The sequence below is a fragment of the Delphinapterus leucas genome, chromosome 3, assembly GCF_059928025.1.
Source record: "Delphinapterus leucas isolate spDelLeu-1000000601 "Yukka" chromosome 3, BTC_Dleu_Yukka2, whole genome shotgun sequence".
In the NCBI taxonomy this organism is placed as follows: Eukaryota; Metazoa; Chordata; class Mammalia; order Artiodactyla; family Monodontidae; genus Delphinapterus; species Delphinapterus leucas.
The window spans coordinates 13,723,423-13,745,151 of record NC_143131.1 but is presented as its reverse complement, the minus strand read 5'-3'; the positions used below and the strand labels follow the sequence as shown (position 1 = coordinate 13,745,151).

At 44.3% G+C, this 21,729-nt stretch overlaps 1 protein-coding gene across 3 annotated transcripts in view; it reads right to left on the bottom strand.

Annotated features, from left to right (window-relative positions):
• TRIO (trio Rho guanine nucleotide exchange factor) overlaps positions 1-21,729 on the bottom strand; it is a 372,400-nt gene that overhangs the window by 232,309 nt on the left and 118,362 nt on the right. For all 3 annotated transcript variants that reach the window (XM_089908686.1, XM_089908685.1, XM_089908687.1), the window contains exon 2: positions 9,195-9,269. In XM_089908686.1, coding sequence (XP_089764812.1) covers positions 9,195-9,269 — 75 coding nt within the window. The remainder of the gene's footprint in view (positions 1-9,194; positions 9,270-21,729) is intronic.

Here is a 21,729-nt window from a genome sequence, read left to right as displayed (position 1 = left end):
TAAGTCAGAAAGAGAAAAATACTGTATGCTAACACATATATATGAAATCTAAAAAAAATATATATATATATGGATCTGAGGAACCCAGGGGCAGAACAGGAATAAAGACGCACATGTAGAGAATGGACTTGAGGACACGGGGAGGGGGAAGGGTAACCTGGGACGAAGTGAGAGAGTGGCATGGACATATATACACTACCAAATGTAAAACAGATAGCTAGTGGGAAGCAGCCGCATAGCACAGGGAGATCAGCTCAGTGCTTTGTGACCACCTACAGGGGTGGGATAGGGAGGGTGGGAGGGAGATCCAAGACGGAGGAGATATGGGGATATATGCATATGTATAGCTGATTCACTCTGTTATAAAGCAGAAACTAACACACCATTGTAAAGCAAGTATACCCAAAGATTAAAAAAATATATTATACATCGACATATTACAGAAATGTGAGTTTTAAAAAATATAGTATGATATTTGTATTAAAACATTCACCTCACTTTTGGTAAAAAGAACAGCATCTCACATTTTTCTGGACCACCATTCTTAATATTTTAAATGCAACATAATGTGTGGCTCATTAGGGAGACTAAATGCCCATGACCCCTGCTCGACTGTCCTCCGTCTGGGGTCATCATATCTCACAACGCGAGCAAGGTGGGCTCCAGCGTGGCTGTGAAAAGTAGAATCCAAAATCCGCCCACCTAAGACAGTCGTGGGGGAGTCAACAGGTGTGCACGCCGTCATTCTGTTCACTCCATGAGTGACGACAGGCTGCAGGCGTGTGCCGAAGTGCTGGCTGCCTCTGTGACTGCTCCACTGTCAATGAGAGATGCCCCCGAGCTGGTGGTGCTGGTGAGGAGCCCCCAGGGAACTGCCGGCAAGCTCGTCCACCAAACAGACTCTCATTCATGTCCTAAAAAAAGCTTACCTAAACCTGAACTTGAATTTTAAGACAGAGGGGCAAAAAGTCATTTTGTCTTTTGCCGGTTCCCAGAAGAGTTTCAGAAAACTCACCACAATAATTTTAGAACTTCATCAGAAATTACTTATGAGGGACTTCCCTGGTGGCACAGTGGTTAAGAATAGCCTGCCAATGCAGGGGACACGGGTTCGACCCCTGGTCCGGGAAGATCCCACATGCCGTGGAGCAACTAAGCCCGTGCGCCACAACTACTGACCCTGCGCTCTAGAGCCCACGAGACACAACTACTGAAGCCTGCAAGCCACAACTACTGAAGCTCGCGTGCCTAGAGCCCACGTTCCGCAACAAGAGAAGTCACCGCAATGAGGAGCCCGCGCACCACAACGAAGAGTAGCCCCCGCTCGCCACAACTAGAGAAAGCCCGTGAGCAGCAACGAAGACCCAAAGCAACCAAATAAATAAATAAAATCATTTTAAGAAAAAATCACTTGTGAAGTAAAGATGGACTATTCTCCATTAAATAATTTAATAATTTCTTTTCACTTGCAAACCTCCCTGCATGGGGGTGCATCTTCCAATCTGTGGTGTGTCACAGTCAGTGACAGGCAGGTGCCAATCATCCATATGAGGACCCCTCCCAGTGAGGTTTAAAAAAAACATCTTAGAACCATTAGTATTAGTTCAGAAGAATACAGTCTCTGACCCTTAAGGAGCTTAAAAATCAACTCCACAGATGTTTGTTTATATTATATTCCCCAAGATTTAACTTGGTTGCCAATGTCACAGAAGGTACACAAATGAAAACACTGACCCAGTTATGAAGCAGAAAAGCCACAAACTCACAGTTTCGGTTCCTGAAGTAATAAAAACAATGATGCTGCAGTTCATAAAAGCTTCATCTACTAGACACTCCTATGTGTCTGGTGTCAACCCCCAGCTTCACAGTGAGGCGGGAGGGACAGATGTCAGTCCCACTTTATAGACGGGAAACTCAGCGCCTCAGTTCCTATGATGAAAAGAAAAGGGCAGGAAGTCCATTTCCTGCACCTACCAACGTCACAGGATATCTGCGTATGAGAGCTTCACAGCTTCTGGACCTCTACGTGTCTGGAACCAAAAACCAACAGCCCATTCAGGATTATCTGCCCATCCAAATGCTGGGTTAGCCGAAAAACAAGGCAAAAAACGTGAAGTTTCTGTTCATGATGACACTATTCTCAATTCTTATAAAAACGGCATCCTCTCTGCCATTCCTCCCCACCCCACTACATTTTACTTCCGTGAGGCACCTATCACCTTCTAGTAAACGATACACGTCACACATTCTTTCTGTTTGTCTGTCTCCCCACTAGAACGGAAGCCCCCAGAGGCAGGCATCTCTGTTCACTCACTGACATCTTATACCCTCTCAGGCTGGCACACAGGAGGTATTCAGTGAATAGTCACTGAATGAACGGATTCTTCTTTTATACTCCAAACAAAGTTAATTCAAAATACCTACTATCAGGTATCAGGAAGTTAAAAATGGAAATGCCTGATGAACACTCCTATAGAAACGCAGATGCTAAACGAACTGAGGTTTATTTTAATATCAGAAGGAGGCTGGAAAAGGTCTACGTAATAGCTATATATGTCTGTGTGACGCTTCTTTTCCTAATAAACCTAGCGATACTCATTTCCCTCTTATGAGAGGTAACTTCAGGGGACTTGGTCTCTTGAGCAGTGTGGCCCAGAATGACCACAGAAGCAGCCAGTTTCAGAGTTACCCCTTTTTCTTTAAATGAATTGATAAAAACTCACCTCTTACCCAAGGAGAAGAAACTTCTTTCTTTCTTTTTTTTTAATTGAAGTATAGACTTACAATATTGAGAATAAACTTCTTTTGTAAGAAAGGCATTCTCACTTTGCAAAGTATAATGTAAATTTCAATGGACCAACAGTACTGCTCTCTGCATGGTCCCCATCTGAATTTCCGGTTTCGAATACCAGTGCAAATGGTTCTTCACTCCCCCTGAGGAACAGCAACTCACTAACCATGAAAAGCAAACTTTTCCAAAGCAAAGCTCTGAGAAAGTGCAGTCTGTGAAAGAGAAATTATGGCTACTATCTATTAAGTCTGCTGCGGACCAACAAAACTCTGGTAAGAGGGTGCCCACTGGGCCCCTGCTCGAGGCCAACAGAAGGCCAGCCCTGACCGTCACACGCTCACCGCCCGTACCTTGTCGCTGCCTAATCCTGGGAATCAGAAACTCGCTTACACACCATCTCGAATGAAGACTCTAAGGGGACTCTGTACTCTGTGTGGAAGGAAGGTCTCTAGAGGCACCCGGCCCTCCAGTCAGTCACTACAGCCTCGGGCTGTGCTAGATGCTAACTAGAATACACAAAATGAATGGGAGGTCCCCCTTCCCTTCTCAAGAAACGTGGAATTTTCTGCAAAACTGAAACAAGAACCAGAGTCAGTGGGTCTCAACACTAACAGCAACGCTCTGGGCAATAAGATCCTATATTCCTGTCAACTCCCCCATTTACAGAGGTCAGTGTTCACCTTGCCCCAAAAAAGCTATTCTCAAAGTTACCCAAATGCTCGTCAGCAGACGGCTGGCTGAAGGAGCTATGGTGCATACGCAGCACAGTTATATACAACTGTGAAAGGGATGGCGAATCTCCATTTGTCCTGCCATACACTGCTCTCTCTACAATACTGTTTAAGGGGAAAGCAGAAAGGCAGAGAAAATGGTGCAAAGTACATCACTGTCTGGTCTGGGGGCGGCGGCGGGGAGGTGAGAATAGGTGGACGGACAGAGACAGAGACTGCTTGTGTTTTAAAGGTATAAGAAATAAACCAACACTGAAGAAAACGAAAGCAGAGAAGTTTACCTACTGGGGAGGGAAGGTACAGGGTGGATGAGGCAAGGAGAGAAACTAGATTTCTTTGAGTACACCTTATCTTTTAACTTTTTTTTAGTTTTTAAACCTCAAATGATGTACACATTTTACTTAATATTGAAGCGAGATTAAGTGGTTGTTTTTTTAAGCCTTAAAAATGTAAAGTAAAATAAGACAAATGATCCTGAGTTTCAGGTTGGGAAGAACTTGATCTACGTGGAGAGGAACTATTTTTTGTGACTTTAAAACACAGTAATAGGGCTGTACATTCTTAGTGGTACGTACCCTTAGGACAACAAAACAACAGAGGTGTTAAGTTACATTTGGTAGTCATACTGTGGTGATAACATCAGTATTACAATGTAAATAAGTAATTAGGTTGATGAGGGTAGGCACTAAGATTTTTAGCAAAAGGAAGAGAAAAGGAGATGCAGATATAAAATCAAAGAAAAATAAAATATCTGTAATTCTATATTTGAATTGGAAACTTTAGTATGAAGCCATGATATCTTTTCTCACTTAGAAAACATATATATACAGATTTCCTAAATGTGTCCACTGAAGAGGCTCAGAAACAGTGACCCACCCAGAACAGCAAGCTTCCCCAGCACCCTGCACCATTCCCCATGCAAAAGAACCAGGGCGCTTTAGAGAAGTGGCTGATTGCAGACATGGAGCAGGAAACAGACAAGATGGGCCTGAAATATCCTGTAATATCAGCAGAGAGAGAAGCTGTAATACTGTGGTACTTGGGTTCAGGAGCCCATCTGAAGAGGCTCTCACTGGCCAAAGGATGGGAACATTTTAACTTCGCAAGAGGAAAAGAAATGTACAGTGGGGGAATTCCCTGGCGGTCCAGTGGTCAGGACTCAGCACTTTCACTGCCTGGGTTCAGTCCCTGGTCGGGGAACTAAGAACCCACAAGCCAAGCCGTGTGGCTGAAAAAAAAAAAAAAAAAAAAATGTACAATTGAAACACGTCAAATATATTTAAAATCATGAGCTCAAAATGTCACTTAAAAAAAAACTCAATGGTTTTTTTATTAGTCTGAAATGACTAATGATGTGTCTGAAAACTAATAAAGGACAAGCATCAATCGTTTTTCCTCCTTTCCTGTATGAACTGTGTTCTCAGGGAAACCAAGAAGCTGATTGGGACGTTTCTCTTTATGGAATACCCAAGTTGACAAATGAAGAAAAAAGGATATAATTAGATTATCACTATTTTGTAACCCTAAAAAAATATTACATCGAAGCAATAATTATCATAACGTCATAAAAGAGAGACAACCAGACTCTCCCAATAAAACTCGCAGTAGAACCACCCAACACTACCCATTAAAATTTTCTGCCTATTTCCCTGCAAAACCAAGCGTCAAGATCCAGCTCCTAGCTCACAGGAAACACGGGGCAAGGGGAACATGCGACATGACCCCCCAGGGACGCAACCAGCAAAATGTAGGGAAATCTACAGGAAAACACTGTTTCCTCATTTAATAAACATACAGGAGTGACACAAAAAGAATGAGGAGGAGGAAGCTGAAGATTAAAAGATACATCAGACACATCAACCAACTGCAGTATACATCCTGTAAAAACAAATGACAAGACAAACGGAAATATGAATACTGATTAGCGTTTTATATATCAGAGTTATTATTCATTTTTATGTCTATTAGTGGTATATTGAGGTTTTTTTAAAGCCTTTCAAGGAATACAGATGAAACAAGATGATTGAGGTGACCCATGGATTCACGGCAGTTTTCTATACTATTCTCTCTCCTTTGGGACGTTGAAATGTTCCATGATAAAAAGTTAAGGGAAAAAAGGTGTTCTTAATTCTGGTGGCTGCCTGTGAGTTCTTTCACGGCCCAGACCAAACCCTAGTGGCACAGGAACCACATGAAGTGGTTGACATTATATACACACACGTAATATATATATATAACGTACACACACGCACAACATTAAATACGTAATACACTGAATATGTATACCATAAATACCTACTTTTATAGATATAACATTAAACATAAACTACAGGACACTTCTTTTACTGCCCCTCCTCTGACGTCATGCATGAAGTTAGACACGTCACTCACCTCATTCAAAAGGACTACTTTTTAGGGGACCCGGAGATGAGACAGGATCAGAAATACTGAAGCTCAAGGAGTCCACACTGGTTTCTTAGAGATCTTAAGCTAACAGGCAACTCACAGAATCGCCGATCCTCTGGCCTGCTTTTTCAAAGCCCTGGCTATTCCACTTAGACTTAATTTACTAAAAGCCACTCACATGGAGAGCTTTTACAAAGTTACCAGAATAAATACCCCTGATATGTATTAAAATGGGGTCAGGGCAAAAAAGTAGATTGGCACTTGCCAGAGCTGAGGTGTGGAGGAATCAGGGGCTGGGAATGGGGCTCTTTGGGGGCTGATCAAAGTGATGCTTCCACAACCTTGCGAATACACTAAAATCTACTAGGCTGTACACTTTTAAAAGGTGGATTTCAAAAATAAATAAATTTTAAAAATAAATAAAAAACGAAAGGTGGATTTATGGTATGTGAATTTTATCTCAAGAAAAAAGAAAAAACAGGATCAGAGGTAAAAATGTTTCAGAAGTTTACTCCTTCATTGAAATAAAAAAAAAATTTTACTACATAAGTAATCAATTTGTTTTTAATTTAATAATTTTTTTTTTCCTTTTCCCTTCCTAAACAAGATAACAGCAAACCTAAGGGAATCAGCAAGGACCTCATGCTACTTTAACTGGCCAATTCTGGCCACAGATTAGGAAATACTATGAAACTGTGGTGGCCCCTACTAACTGCATTTTGCTAACCCAGCTGGTAGAAGTCCTACCATCTCTAAGAATGGTTCTGGACTGATCTGTTGCAATGCATAACTTCCCTCCCCACTAAAGACATCCAACTTTAATTAACCCTGCAGAATTTAAGGTTTTAGCAAAAATTCATGATAAACTCTGAAAGATTGATTTTACTGGATTAGTTGAAAGAGAAATAGTTTAGTTTTGACAGTAACTTAGATAGAAACACCATCTATTAATATATTCTGTATTAAATGCTTAAAAACAGTGAATATGTACATGTACACACTGCTATATTTAAAATAACCAACAAGGACCTACTATATAGCACAGGGAATGCTGCTCAATATTCTGTAATAACCTAAATGGGAAAATAATTTGAAAAAGAATAGATACATGTATATGTATAACTGAATGACTCTGCTGTACGCCTGAAACCAACTCAACATTGTTAATCAACTATGCTCCACTATTTTTTTTTAAAAAAGAGTGCATATAACAATCATCACTCCATCTTCTACTGTTCTTCACCTACCCGCCACCACAAGCACAATAAGAGAAGAAAGCGCAGCGACGAGGTTTAGGAACAAAAGAAGGGACCGAAGGAGCAGGTGCCCTCATCACAGAGCCAAACTTTAAAACAAAACACTGATGAACGTGCGAGATCAGCTTTCTTTCAGCCTTTCTTACGAAAGAAAGCCTGTAATGTTTTAGAGTCTTTAACTTCAAAATCCACCTGTGAACTAGTCAGGAGGTTCATGAAACTGGCATGAGTCCATATTTTGCAGTTTGTCAGTAAATGATTAGAAAGGAGCAAATGCTAATTTGAAAACAGTGTATTAGAAGCCAGGAGGGCCTTTTTCCCCCTTTCATTTCTTTACCATGTTTTTGCAACAATCTAAAGCACCTTCTCCTTTTCATGAACTTAGTCTTCTATTAACCTCTCAAAGTCACCTTGAATTAGATTTACTTCAGCAAAGTCATCAAACAGTTGTCAACAGGAGGCAAGAAACACCACTGGACACAAAGCGAGATGAGACTAGCGAAAAAGCCACAGGAAGCTGCATCCTAAATATATAGCCGTCCCACATGCTTAAAGGACACACAGAACACATAAAAGCAGCTAACAGTGTCACAAATTTAAAATAAAACGGGTTCAAGAGGAGACATGAGATCAGCATAGCATGCCTGTTTGTGAAAGATAAAAATTTATCAAGGGAAACACCTCCAGGAAGACTGTCTAAAAGCACGTGACAGTCTACAGATTTACTTCCTGCTATAACACAGCAGAAAACTCCTGCAAACCTTTGTTCTGTAACAAGTGAACTGGGCTAAAATGGTATGATACCCAATGGCTGTTCTGTTCATGTAGGAAGGAACCCCCGAGGAGACAGCCAGAAAAGCCCCCAAGCTGACCCTCTGTGTGCAGAGGAGAGGGCAGGTGAGTGCCCCAGAGCCTGGGAGACCGGTCCAGTCTGTCCCCACGCTGCAGAAGGGCCAGGAGTTAAGTGGAGGACCGGCTGGCAGAGACGACCAGGGCTTTCCAGGTCCATGACATGGGTTCTAGGAGTTCCAGGACCAGAGCGCCAGAAAGAGAGGCAACGAATTCAGGACACATCTACATATGGTCTCATTCCCACCACTTCTGCTGAGATGGTGGGCAGATACCCTGAGAAAACCATAATTCAAAAAGACACATGTACCCCAGCGTTCACTGCAGCACTACTGACAACAGCCAGGACAGGGAAGCAACCTAGATGTCCCTCGACAGAGGAATGGATAAAGAAGATGTGGCACATATATACAATGGAATATTACTCAGCCATAAAAAGAAAGGAAATGGGGTCATTTGTAGAGACGTGGATGGACCCAGGGTCTGTCATACAGAGTGAAGTAAGTCAGAAAGAGAAAAACAAATATTGTGTATTAACGCATATATGTGGAATCTAGAAAAGTTGAACCTATTTCCAGGGCAGGAACAGAAATGCAGACGTAGAGAACGGACGTGTGGACATGGGGGAAAGAGGAGGGCGGGATGAACTGGGAGATTAGGTTTGACATATATACACTACCGTGTGTAAAATCGATAGCTAGTGGGAACCTGTGGCACAGCACAGGGAGCTCAGCTCGGTGCTCTGTGATGACCCAGGCGGGTGGGATGCGGGGGGGGGGGGGGGATATATGTACACGTGTAGCTGATTCACTTCACTGTACAGCAGAAACTAACACAACATTGTAAAGCAATTATACTCTAATTTTTAAAAAATCAGTTTTTTTACTTAACTGTCAAATGTTTGTTGAATGACAGACACGAACATATTTTAATCACCGATGCTATCTGACCTATGATGTGCCTGCCAGCTAGAAGAAAACCCTTTGGGCACTCATTTCTCAGGACCACACTACAAGAATAAAGCAGTTAAAAATCCATCGAAATGCCAATGCTTTTACGTTGTGACAGGTGCGCTAGTGTATAGTTTAGTATTCCAGACTCTGACATTGTATCAAAGCACTCAGAAGGAACAAAAGAGCAGATTAGAAAGTTAAACTTTACCTGAAAGGTATGCAACTTTTTCCTTTAAAATTGGCAAAACATCCATAGCTTTCATTTCATCGTTTTTTCGAAAACCTGAAATACATAAGGAGAAAATAAAATTACCGGGTTGCTTGAGAGTCATTTAATTTCCTAACCACCCAATCTCAATGCCAACACAGCTGCTTTCTTCACACCCATTAAATCAACTTGAGAAATATCATCATTTGAAATCATCTGAATTCTATGAAGGAAAGTCTCTGATCACAGGATTACCTTCTATTTCAATGTGGAAGAATGATTTGCAGACCCAGACCCAGAGGCTCCCATACCAAGCAGGCTCTCGATCATTTCTGGTTTTAAAGAAAGGTTTGGTCCCAAAAAGACGGGATATGAAATCAGTCCAGATTGTTTCAAAAATCTTCATTTTAATTCCACAGATTTAACATAAACACTGGCAAATAAAGCAGCAACATGGTTGTTTTAAAACTGCGATTCATGGCACACTAAAACCTCTAGGGGGAGCTCAGAGCCTCATCCTATCTCCGAATCCAGTTAAACATAAACAGCGTCAGGGAGGAGAGCAGGATTATAAACAGCTGGGGACTGGCCACAGCTCCCACTTGGCGCTGTCCTTCCAGGCTTTCTGGGGCAGGCGCCCCTGGAGGAATGTCACTGGCGAACGTGTAAGATGGCCTGGTGTCACCCGCTTCACTGGGTGGCCCAGGTCCCTCTCCTCACATCAAACCAACTCTCCCCACGCCCCGAACATCGTAGAAGGCCCAGTGGAAATAGTGTGGCAAGGAAGCACGCAGCGGGCACTTCAGGCCAGGCCAGTACCCATCTCCGCAAAGGGAACTCTGGCAGCCCAAACACGACCGGCCCAGCTCTCCAGGGCGAATGCCCACATGGGACTCTGGGGTCAGAAATGTTCATACTGGTAATAACGCCTCGGCATTTTTCTCTTGGAGGTCTCTACCAGGGGAAGTCCAGGTTCAGGATGTTGGCCATACTCATCAAAACAAGTAACTATCGTTCACGGCTGAGCAATATCTAGAAAGAATTAAAGAGAGCTGCCCCATCCCTATTTTCCTGTTTGTTTTTGCCAAAATAGTACAAGGAAAGGATCCAAAAATGTGAGTTTGGTAACAAATAACCAATGCAAGGCACAGACCTGGGATTAGCAGCAAAAAAAGTGCTCTAGGTACGTGACTGGAGCTTCCGCTTCTGAGCCTGAGCAGTTCCTGCGGACCAGCCCTGCCACAGATTAAACCTACAAAAACCGACTGTCTCAAGGCACAGGACAGTGACCAAAAGCAGGGAGAGCCACCAGGAAAAAGGAAGTGACTTTATAACGGCTTTCAGCCTGAGGGCAGGGCCCAGCCTAAGCCACCTGGAGCTGCTAAAACAAGTCGGGACACAGCTCAGGGCAACCTCAGCAGCTGTAATCACGGCAAGAAACCGTGCAAAAGAGAAGGGGAGACCCAAATTCTGTACATAAACTTGGCCCAAACCTCTGGCTGTCCCCCGAGCTTGCATGTTCAGGGCAAGCTCCAAGCAGCCCCAGCTCCAAGCTAAGGCTAAGGACCTGACCCGAGGCTGGAGTGGCTGCCCGCTGCAGGGTCCAGCCTGCTGAAACAAGCACCCAAACAGCAACAAAACCAGCACATTTTGGAGGAATCCAGCAGAATCTAGTCTCTGCAATGTATCATTCACAGAAACAAAGAATGAGTGGATTAATAACAATCCTGTCCACAGAATACCTACACGTGTACAAAGAACCCAGTTTAACAGGATCTAACCACGACTCTGACGATCACCAGAGACTTCTGTGCAAAGACCACAGCAAACACATCCTGACGAGGACCCTGAGGTCCAAGGGCTTAGCGGCACTACCCAACTGGTTGTGAAATGGCTCAACACAGAACGCAGGCCTCCAGATCACCAGGCCATTTTGCTTTCCAATATACCATGCCTTGTGCTGCCAACCCACCAAGCTTTTAGAACAGTGGCTATTTATAAATGGCAAAACAAGAGCCAAGGGCTCTGCAATTTCATCCTTAAGGTTCCTTCAAAACTCTTGAATGGATGCAGTGTCATCTCAGCAGTTCATAGCCTGTCATTGGGTAATTCACCGCATGTGTCTACAAAGACTGATGACATCCCAGTTCCAACTGAGGCGGACATGGATGGCAGCAGGGCAAATGCAAAGAGGAATCAGGCACCACAGCGGCCTTTGCAGAGACAAGCTCACGAACACCTAGAGAGCAAGGCACCCGATGGAAAGTTCTGTAAGCAGCACGAACGGACCCAGGCAATGAGGAGGCAGATCAAATAACAGAATACTAGGAAGGAGGAAGCCATAGCTGTGGACCCCCATCTACCGGGATTTGAAAAGAGGATCCCCTTCCACTGCCACCAGACAAGAAAACGCACGCTTCCCACCATCCCCCCAGAGCCGTGCGCACACGTGCCCCGGCCGGGACACAGCAGAGCCCTCAGAGAGCTGCCACTACCACTGAGGTCCTGGATTCCCACACTGCAGAAGCAGGAGCCGCGTCTCACACAGCCCTCAACAAGGAGAATGTCCCCATTCTAGTTCGGGGACCTCAAGAGAGGCCTGTGTGACTTACGGAATTCCAAAGCATTCTTGACAATTCCCACCGACTCTGAACTACATCTGTTTATTAATAACCTTGATGGAGTGAATGATGCTATTTAGAGCTGCCATGTTCCAGGTCACCCCACCGGAAGAATATCATACTGATATGAAAACAAAGTGAAGAAAACAAAACAATGACAATCTCCCCTAAATTAAGTGACACTCAACAGTTTTTCCAGAAGAAGAAAGGCACATGAATCAATGGCTAAATTGGTGGGAAAATGTGTTTAACTTCTATTATGATATACATACATGTCTGAACACAGACTAGAATATAAATTCTAAATAGTTTTACCGTAATATTTTTGTTGAATATGGCACAGAAAAAAAGAGATGCTGATTTTATTAAAATTGACAATGAAAACGTCTAAAACATAAAAGAAAATAGAGAAACAAACAATGAAAGAAAGAAACATAAAACTAACAACACAAAGAAGCTGAGTTTGTGGCTATTATTAGGCGCTCACCTAACTACTGTTTAACCTCGTTTCCATTTTTAAAAGACACACCCAACAGGCAAAGGACTGCGGAAGCCTGTACACATACTAAAGCTAGATTAAATATATCACGTAACTTTCAATAAAAAGCAAGAACTCAGCCATGAAATGTCCTCAGATCAAATGGCAGATTCTGTTCCATGCCCTGAAGAGCTATTTATGAAAACAGAGTGCATGACTACAAAAAAATTACAAATAAATGGCTTCTGTGCTATTCCAGTGATTCTAGATTACATGACAGATAGGACAACAACTACTGTGCTGCTTCCTCATACATTAAAGGATCTAGCTGTGGGTCCTACACTTTGGAACAAAAGGATACACTCAGCAACTACCCTCGAAACATACACCTGCCCTCCCACCCTCACGGAGAGGGGAAGGACTGGCAGATGCCATCTCGGAGTGACACTTGAGAGACCACAGACCTCATCAGTGCCACAGCTAGGAAGTCATCAGCACTTTACTTCTAAGTGCCACCAAACAATAGGTGGCACAGAGAGAATTTCAGTAAAACTAGGAGAGAAGGGGCAAAAAAAAGAAGAGCAATGTGAAAGGCAATAACTATATAACAGAGGTAAATGGTCAAAGTCAGAGGACATGTATTTGTACCCATTTCGTCAATTATATACTTTTTTTTTTTTTTTTTTTTTTGCGGTACGCAGGCCTCTCACTGCCGTGGCCTCTCCCGTTGCGCAGCACAGGCTCCGGACGCGCAGGCTCAGCGGCCATGGCTCACGGGCCCAGCCACTCCGCGGCATGTGGGATCTTCCCGGACCGGGGCACGAACCTGTGTCCCCTGCATCGGCAGGCGGACTCTCAACCACTGCACCACCAGGGAAGCCCCAATTATATACTTTTTAAAATACACAGGCCTATACTGAAGTGTGCAGAGGGACTGGATACTTGTTACGATTTAAAGTACATTTTGCTGAGACAAAGAAGCCACTGTGAATTTTAATGAAATGCTAGCTTCAAGGGACAGTGAACAGCGCATGGGATGCAGTCAGCCGAGGCTCATCCAGCTCCTTCGTAGGTGCAAAGCGTGTGTCCCAGGGGAGTCCTAAAAGGAAGTCAACAACTGCTCTTTTAAACCAAATCTGAAAAAAATGTTCACATAACATTTGCCATTACTCTAGATCTTGATGTTAATATTTGTTGAACGCTACTGAGGGAAATGCGTTTGGGTTAACAATCTGATTTTATCATTGTTAACATAAACATGCAGTTAGTGGCTGGTTTTCTTTCCTCCTTCCTGGTTTCAGTCAACACAAATAACCCCTTTTCCTAAAGCAATCACATTTGAATATTTAGAGGTTTCAACATATTCATTTAAAAATATCTCAAACCCCAGGTTCAGCATGATATGACTTGCCAAAATTGATTCTGTTACCACTTTTCAAATTGCTATTTGGTTCAGTAACCTGTCAGCCTGAGGTACATTTCAACGCCCCCCCCCGCCCCCGCTCCCAAATCATTCACATTTCCTAAAGTGACTAACATTATGTTGCCCATCAAGAGAACAGTTTTTCTCTCTCTTCCTCTAAATCCGCCTGCTAGCCAGAGGACGGGTCTGTTTTTGTTCCCTGCTGTGTCCCAGCTGCCTAGGACAGGGCAGGCACAGGGTGGTCAATAAACATGGGTTGGCTGAATGAATGAATGAACGAAGTAAGACATGCACATACTTCTCCAGCTTCTTGCCCAAAACCCCCATGCAAGCACCTCAATGTTCCTGAGCACTTCCTGTTTCCCGTTTAACCTATAAGCTCAGTATTGCTCAGATGGCCTACAGTATGACTTATATTTACAACGAGGAAAATGAACCTCTCTGCCCTAAGAGAAAACATTCCACAAGTTATTCAACAATGTAAAATCTTTTAGTTGAATCAATGGTCTGAAAGTTCAACTATCTAATACCCCACTGGTCAGATCAATCTCGTTTGTCACCCCTCGACCCTACAAGGAGGTGCTGTATTGTTACTGCTGACAAATACCTTTTGAAGCGAGTCACTGCTGACCAGAATGCTCCCACACTTGGTCATTTCCTTGGTATCAGATTTTTTAAAATCAACAAACAGATAAGGAACAACCACCCCCAAGTTTTTTTATTTAAGAAGTACAAAAGCACCACAGAAATATTTTTACAATGAGCAAACATTATCCCAGCAGTCATTTTTCCATAGCTGGTTTCAAAAGAAATTAAGATGAAACAAATCAGATGAGTTTTTAAATGAACCAAATTTTTAAAATTCTAAACCAAAACACAGGTTAATTTTTTCCCCCATATTTCTCTCAGGACTACCGGCAGATACTAGCCATTTGAAATTTTACATAATCCTCAAATTAAACAAGTCAATTTTTTTTTTTAAGTATTGAATAAAAACAGTGCTTGTTAGAAGAAAAAAAAAGTCATTCTTCACCATTTGAGCTGAACCAGATGAACTGGCACCTTGTTCTCAACAGTCCGCCTCACCTCCTGCACTGGGATTTGTCCTTAAAGGACAATCCACAAGGCAAACTGTGCAGCTCCTCCGTTTTCAGAGGTCTCATTTGCCGGTCAGCTATCTTACGTGAGTATTTACTAAATGGGAAGACAAAGTGAGAGAGACTGAACAAATTCCCATCCTTCTAAAGACACAGGTCGTAGCAGTATTAAACAATGTGGTAATAAAGAAAGCAGCGTTCTGAAAGAACAAAGAAAAGCAACATTAAGTAGTAAGCTGGAGGGTCACTATTAGTACGGAGTCTTGGTGGTAATTACCGAATTTTGCTCATTGGTTTATTTAGGGGAAACGCGCGCGCATGCACCCACAGCACAAAGAGCAGGGGGCTAAGCCTCTCCATCAGCGGCAGCGCGCACGCGCAGATGGAGGTGACGTCACCCTTTCCAGGCAGGCCGTCCGCAGTTCCGACTCCCGGACCTTTCTCTGCAGTACCTGCGGGATTAGTCACGGATCGCTGGGAGCGGCAGCGCGCGCGCGCTGCACAATGTCTGCGCTATCAAGCCTTTTAGTTGGGCAAGCATTGAGACCAGTGTTGCGTAGTAAGGAAGCATTTTCTCTAGCCTGGATCCTCTCTGAAAATGTTTGGGGGGGGCGGGGATATAAGGTTATAAATCAAGTGGTGTACTGTCTTCTTTACTAATACATGAAAAAATCAAAACATAATGCAATGCTTGTATTATTTTTACATAAATATGTAACTACAGTCCATACTTATAAAATGCATATAAAGTGAATTAAGTATTTATATCAAGAAAATAAACATGTACACAGGCCACCACACAGGAATATGGATGGGGTTTCACAGTACAGCATTATAATTTCTACTTATTTCCTTTATGGTTATAATAACTGTCAGACTGGTTGATTTACTCCTTCACATAATTTTAGAAGCAATAGCCTGTAACATCATACCTTGCAGAAAGAAAAAGCAACATAAGCTGTCTGATTCAAGGCAGTTTAAGGGCATTTCAACTTGAAATAGCTCTGGCTTTTAATGTCTTGAGCACAAAACATAGAAGACAAACCAAAATAACCAAAAAAAACACAAAAACAAAACCATAGCAAGAATATTTTTAACTATTGCATATATTTTACTGTAATGAAACAATCTGCAGAATTTTTAACATTTGATGATTTAATTACACAGTAACTGTGTTAGAGGTTAATTAAAAAGCATAAGGAATAGACCAATGAAAGGAAATATTCCAATAGTCAAAAAAAGGAGGAATATTATAAAAGGGAACTCTATAATCTCATAAATCTAAAAAGAACCATGTGCCCAGATGTGCCATTCATCTTTGCATCCCCAGGGACCAGCACAGGGCCAAGCGTAGAGAAACCTTATCCTCGTGTTTGTCTAATGCCAAGAGAAAGAAGACATCTGTCTGTGCTTGTGCCTGTACTGCCTGTCAGGAGATGCCTCTGGGGAAAGCTCACCCAGGCTGTACCCTGAGACCTATCACTCACCCTAAACTACACACACACCCACACACACACACACACTTTGATTCATATGGTTCTGTGTGCTGACAGACTCCAAATAAGGTTTGCTTTACATAAGAAGTAGCCTCTCAGGAAAGCTGTTTAAAAACTTACTTTGCGGGACTTCCCTGGTGGCACAGTGGTTAAGAATCTGTCTGCCAATGCAGGGGACACGGGTTCGATCCCTGGTCTGGGAAGATCCCACATGCCGCGGAGCAACTAAGCCTGTGAACCACAACTACTGAGCCCACGTGCCCCAACTACTGAAGCCCACGCACCTACAGCCCGTGCTCCGCAACAAGAGAAGCCACCGCGATGAGAAGCCTGCACACCACAACAGAGTAGCCCCCGCTCACCGCAACTAGAGAAAGCCCACGCACAGCAACGAAGACCCAATGCAGCCAAAAAAGCCACAAAAAAACAAAAAAAACTTAGTTTGTAGCAAATGAGTAACAGTGATACAACTGTACAGCAATCAACCAAAATTGACTGCTAAAAGAAAACCTGTTTAATCATTACATCAAACAGTCTATAAATGGTAGTACCCTTATCCTCTACCAAATAAGAAAAAATTCTAATACCCATGTATATTTTTTTAAATGCACATCACAATCAAACTCTATAAAAGTCTTTGGAAAATAAAGCTATAATTATAACTCTACTCTTTCCCTTTATATAAATATCTTTTTGATTATTACATACAGAAAGGCTTTCAATTACAGAGAAGTGGTATAAATTGATGGTATTAAAACTTCTCTCAGTGTACACTGATTTGCTCTGATTTGGGGGCGATATGAACATCAAGTGCAGTCTAGGGTCCTTGTTGAACCCAGTGTGTTTGGCAAAGCAGCAGGAGTGGTCAGTTCTGTACAGTGCAGACACATGGTATGGAAAAACCAGGGCCAGAGGGATCAAAGTAAGAGATGTCCTATAAGATGTAGGATTCCTGCCGGGGGGGGGAGTTGATTATGGTTGGTCTTGGCTGCCGAGCAGGAGACTGACTGTCATCACTGGAGCCATGAGGGGTCATGAACTGGGCACCTGCATGCCTATAGTACAGGCTTCTCTACCAAACGTCTAACTCCGAACTCACCCGCATCCCCCAGACCTGCCCCCCACTGTGTGGGTCCCAGCGCAGCACCTGGTCCCACAAACCACCCACCCACAACCGAACCAGGAACCCAGGCTGCCCCCTGCCCCCCACTGTCCTCCCTTGCACTCCTGCAGACTCCAGGGGCACCGTATCCACTGGCCAGCAGCTCCCTCGTGTGCATGACTCCAACAGTCACCTAATGGACATTCATGATTCCCTCTGATCCATTCTGCCACTCTCTCCTAAACATCCATCTCACAGTTTCACTCCCCTAAAATTCACCACTGGCTTCTCTGTGCCCTCGAATAAAGCCCGAACTCCCTGATGTGGCACAAAGCCCCTCAAGACCTGACGTCCACTTACCCCTGTGGCCTCACTAGTTCCGCCCGACTCAGTACCCTCTCCCCACATCCACTCCAGGAATTCTAATCACCTGCAGGGAACACACGTCCTCGCTCATGGCTGAACTTCCACAAACACTGCTCCCTACCAGCCGGAAACACCCCCCGCACCTCCCAACATGCACATACACGTGTGAACACGCACACGCACGCACTCTTCACCCTCCCAGCTCCTCCAGAAAGACTCGGGCCAGACCCAGCCCGTCTGTGTAGCCTTGCGGAGCCCTCCAGTGCTGGATCAGATGTCCCATCCTGCACTCCCACAGCACCCCGAACCCTTATCACACTGCACAGTTACAATTACCTAAACACCCATCAGTGTGCCCCATGATAAGGGAAGCCCCTCGAGGGATGGGATGGTCCTACATCTCACTGCCTAGCAGAGTGCTATGGTCACAGTAAGGGCTCCATCCCCAGCTAGGTAACCGCCCCCCCCCAAGCTCAGAGCGCTTCAAGCAGTTGGAAATTTTAAGTGGCAGCTGACAACCTGCAGCTCTGAGCCAAGTATCCGCCTCATCCCAGACAGTCAGCAACCGCTCCAAAGCGGTCAACTTGCTCCAAACACTCATTCGAGGAGGCTGCGGTGACGAGTGAGTCCTTCCATCTAGTACATAAAATTACATTTACATATTCTTCGTTCAGATTTTTTAAGCAGGAAAAGTTTGACTCTGGGATTTTCACAACGTAATTAAAAAGTTATTTGCTGCCCAGCCACACACACACAAAAATTATTTATGAAAAGCTTCTGTGATGGGAAGGACACTGAGTGGCTTTGAGTTCCATAGACCACATACCGGCCCCTAGAGAGTTAAGATGCATACCTAAGGAAAAATTTCAGGGAGCCCAGATTCCTGCATCTTCCCACACACAGAAAAACAGTGCAATCATTAACTTCAGATGTCCGTTCTTTGTAATTAGCAGTGATCTTTTTATTCTTGACCACATGTTTTCCCAGCAAAAAAGTTCAGCTGTATCCTGGCTCCCCCCTTACCTCTTCGGAGCAGATCCTCAGAGCCATCTGAGGGGCTGTCTCCTGGGCTACAGTCCTCAGTGAGGTCACTGAATAAAACAAACTCACTGCTCTCGCTTTGTGTTCTTTTTCAGTCAACACCATGTCCTCAACCACCAAGAGGGATGCAAGACTCTAGGGAAGTGGTTTCTACGTAGGAAAACACGGGTCTTGCGGCCCCGCCCCTTTGCACTCAGGACTGTCTTTGCCCAAGAATTCCGAGTTACACCAAAGTGCTTTAATTAAGAGATTCTGTAAGCAGAGTAGACGTGAGGGAAACAGCAAGCCAAGCAAACCCCATACAACTCAAAACTGAACCTGAAGGACTGAAAAGTTATTTCCATTTGGATTTAATTTCAACATAAACTCACTAGAAAGGTATGGAAGAACTTTCTACCAGCCAGTCCCTCTGATGAAGCTTAGAACCGTGTTTTTCATCACCTGGCATTCATAAAGGACACGTTTACACATGCTGTTCTCTTAGGCCCTAGAAATGTTCCCCCTGAATGACGTGTTCCTGATTTTACGAAGCTTATAATCTAAAACAAAATAAAACACACATTAGACCAAATAGTGGCCTTAACCATATGTACGTAACAAGCAAAGTCTGATGGACAAATAAATATGCCTTACAAATACAGGTACTGTTATTTATAAAAAATATGTAGATGCTATTGTGATTAATTACACAAAGCCATCTAAAAGTATTACCTTTGTCACTGAAATTCTGTATCAATCACTGGCACTAAAACTAAGTCCTTGACATAGAAAAGGATGCTCCAGACCATTATGAAAAGGTTGGAAACCCTTGCTATAGTGATTAAAACCACAAAGCACAGAAGTGAATAATACTATAACATGTTCAAAGAGTAATACTGTGATTGCTTTAATCATGAGAAGGGGGGCGGAGTCAAGAAGGCAGTGTGGGAAGACTCAGTGTTGGCGTCTCCCCAAAACTAGGGCACCTGCCAGACGCGGGTGGGGGACCCTGACGCCCAAGGAGACGGGAAGAACCCCCAAGAGAACCAGTAGGATGTGGGGGAACTGAGGAGTGAGGAGAAGTGGAGGCCGGACAGGACCGGTGCCCCTGAGGGGTGGCTGAGAGCAGGGGAGGGATGCCTTCCCATGCCTGGAGGGACCCTTGGGGGCTGGGATCAGGGGAGGGTGGGCCCAGCGGGCCCAGCATTTCCCCTGCCCGATCGGCCGGGGAAGTCCGCCTGGCTCTCAGGTCGGATCCTATGCCCTCAAAGGTCCCCTCCAGGCTGGGGTGGTCCTGGGGGCATAGGAGGGAGGCTGGGGAGATGAACAGAGGCAGGCGGGATGGGCCCTCCGAGACTGGAGGAGAGGACAGGAGCAGAGGGCGTTTGCTCTGCCCACTCGGGTCCGGGGAGCCTGCTGAGCTCCCAGGCCAATCCCACACCCTCCAAAGCCCCCTGCAGGGAGCATGGGCCCTGGGGACGAAGGAGGGAGGCCAGCAAGATCACGAGAGGCTGCTGGGAGGGGACTAGAGGAGCAGGACAGGAGCAGAGGGCGTTTGCTCTGCCCACTTGGGTCCGGGGAGGCTGCTGAGCTCCCAGGCCAATCCCACACCCTCCAAAGCCCCCTGCAGGGAGCATGGGCCCTGGGGACGAAGGAGGGAGGCCAGCAAGATCAGGAGAGGCTGCTGGGAGGGGACTAGGGGAGCAGGAGAGGAGCAGAGGGTGTTTGTCCTGCCCACCTGAGCCCAGGAAGCCTGCTGGGCTCCCAGGGGGGAGGCACGCCTGGGCCCCTTCTATTCTGTAGAGCCTAAGCCCCGCCCACCCCCACCGCCTTTTCCAGCCCTGTGGGTCCTAAGCATAGGCCCCGCCCACCAGCCAAGCCTCACCCCTGCTTAGATGCCACCCTCCACAGCCAAGACCTTTTCCACCTTGCTTTTTTTTTCTCCTCCTCCTCTTTGTTACTACTGTAGTTCTGTTCTACCTTCTGGTTGTTGTTTCATCTATATTTTTTTTTCTAACATAGCTGTTACTTTCCTAGTCTAATTTTATTGTTTACTTTGTTACTCTTCTCCTTTTTTTCTTTTTCTTTTTTGGCTGCCCCAGGTGGCTTGCGGGATCTTGGTTCACGAACCTGGGGTCAGGCCGAAGCTCCTGCGGTGGGAGGTCCGAGTCCGAACCACTGGACTAACAGAGAACCTCAGATCCCAGGGAATATTCATCAGTGTGAAGTCTCCCCGAGTTCCTCATCTCAGCACCAAGACCCAGCTCTACCCAACAGCCTACAAACTCCAGTATTGGAAGCCTCAGGCCAAACAACCAGTAAGACAGGAACACAATCCCACTCGTAAAAAAAAAGGGAAAAAAAAATGAGACGGCAAAAAAGTATGTCACAGATGAAGGAGCAAGGTAAAAACTTACAAGACCAAATAAATGAAGAGGAAATAGGAAATCTACCTGAAAAAGAATGCAGAGTAATGACAGTAAAGATGATCCAGAATCTCGGAAATAGAATGGAGGCACGGACTGAGAAAATACAAGAAAGGTTTAACAAAGATCTAGAAGAACTAAAGAACAAACGAACAGAGATGAACAACACAATAACTCAAGTGAAAAATACACTAGAAGGAATCAATAACAGAATAACTGAGGCAGAAGAATGAATAAGTGAGCTGGAAGCCAAAATACAGGAAATAACTGCCAAGGAGCAGAATAAAGAAAATAGAATGAAAAGAATTGAAGACAGTCTCAGAGACCTCTGGGCCAACACTAAACACACCAACATTCAAATTACAGGGGTCCCGGAAGACGAAGAGAAAAAGAAAGGGTCTGAGAAAGTATGTGAAGCATTATAGTTGAAAACTTCCCTAATATGGGAAAGAAAATAGTCACCCAAGTCCAGGAGGCACAGAGAGTCCCATGCTGGATAAACCCTA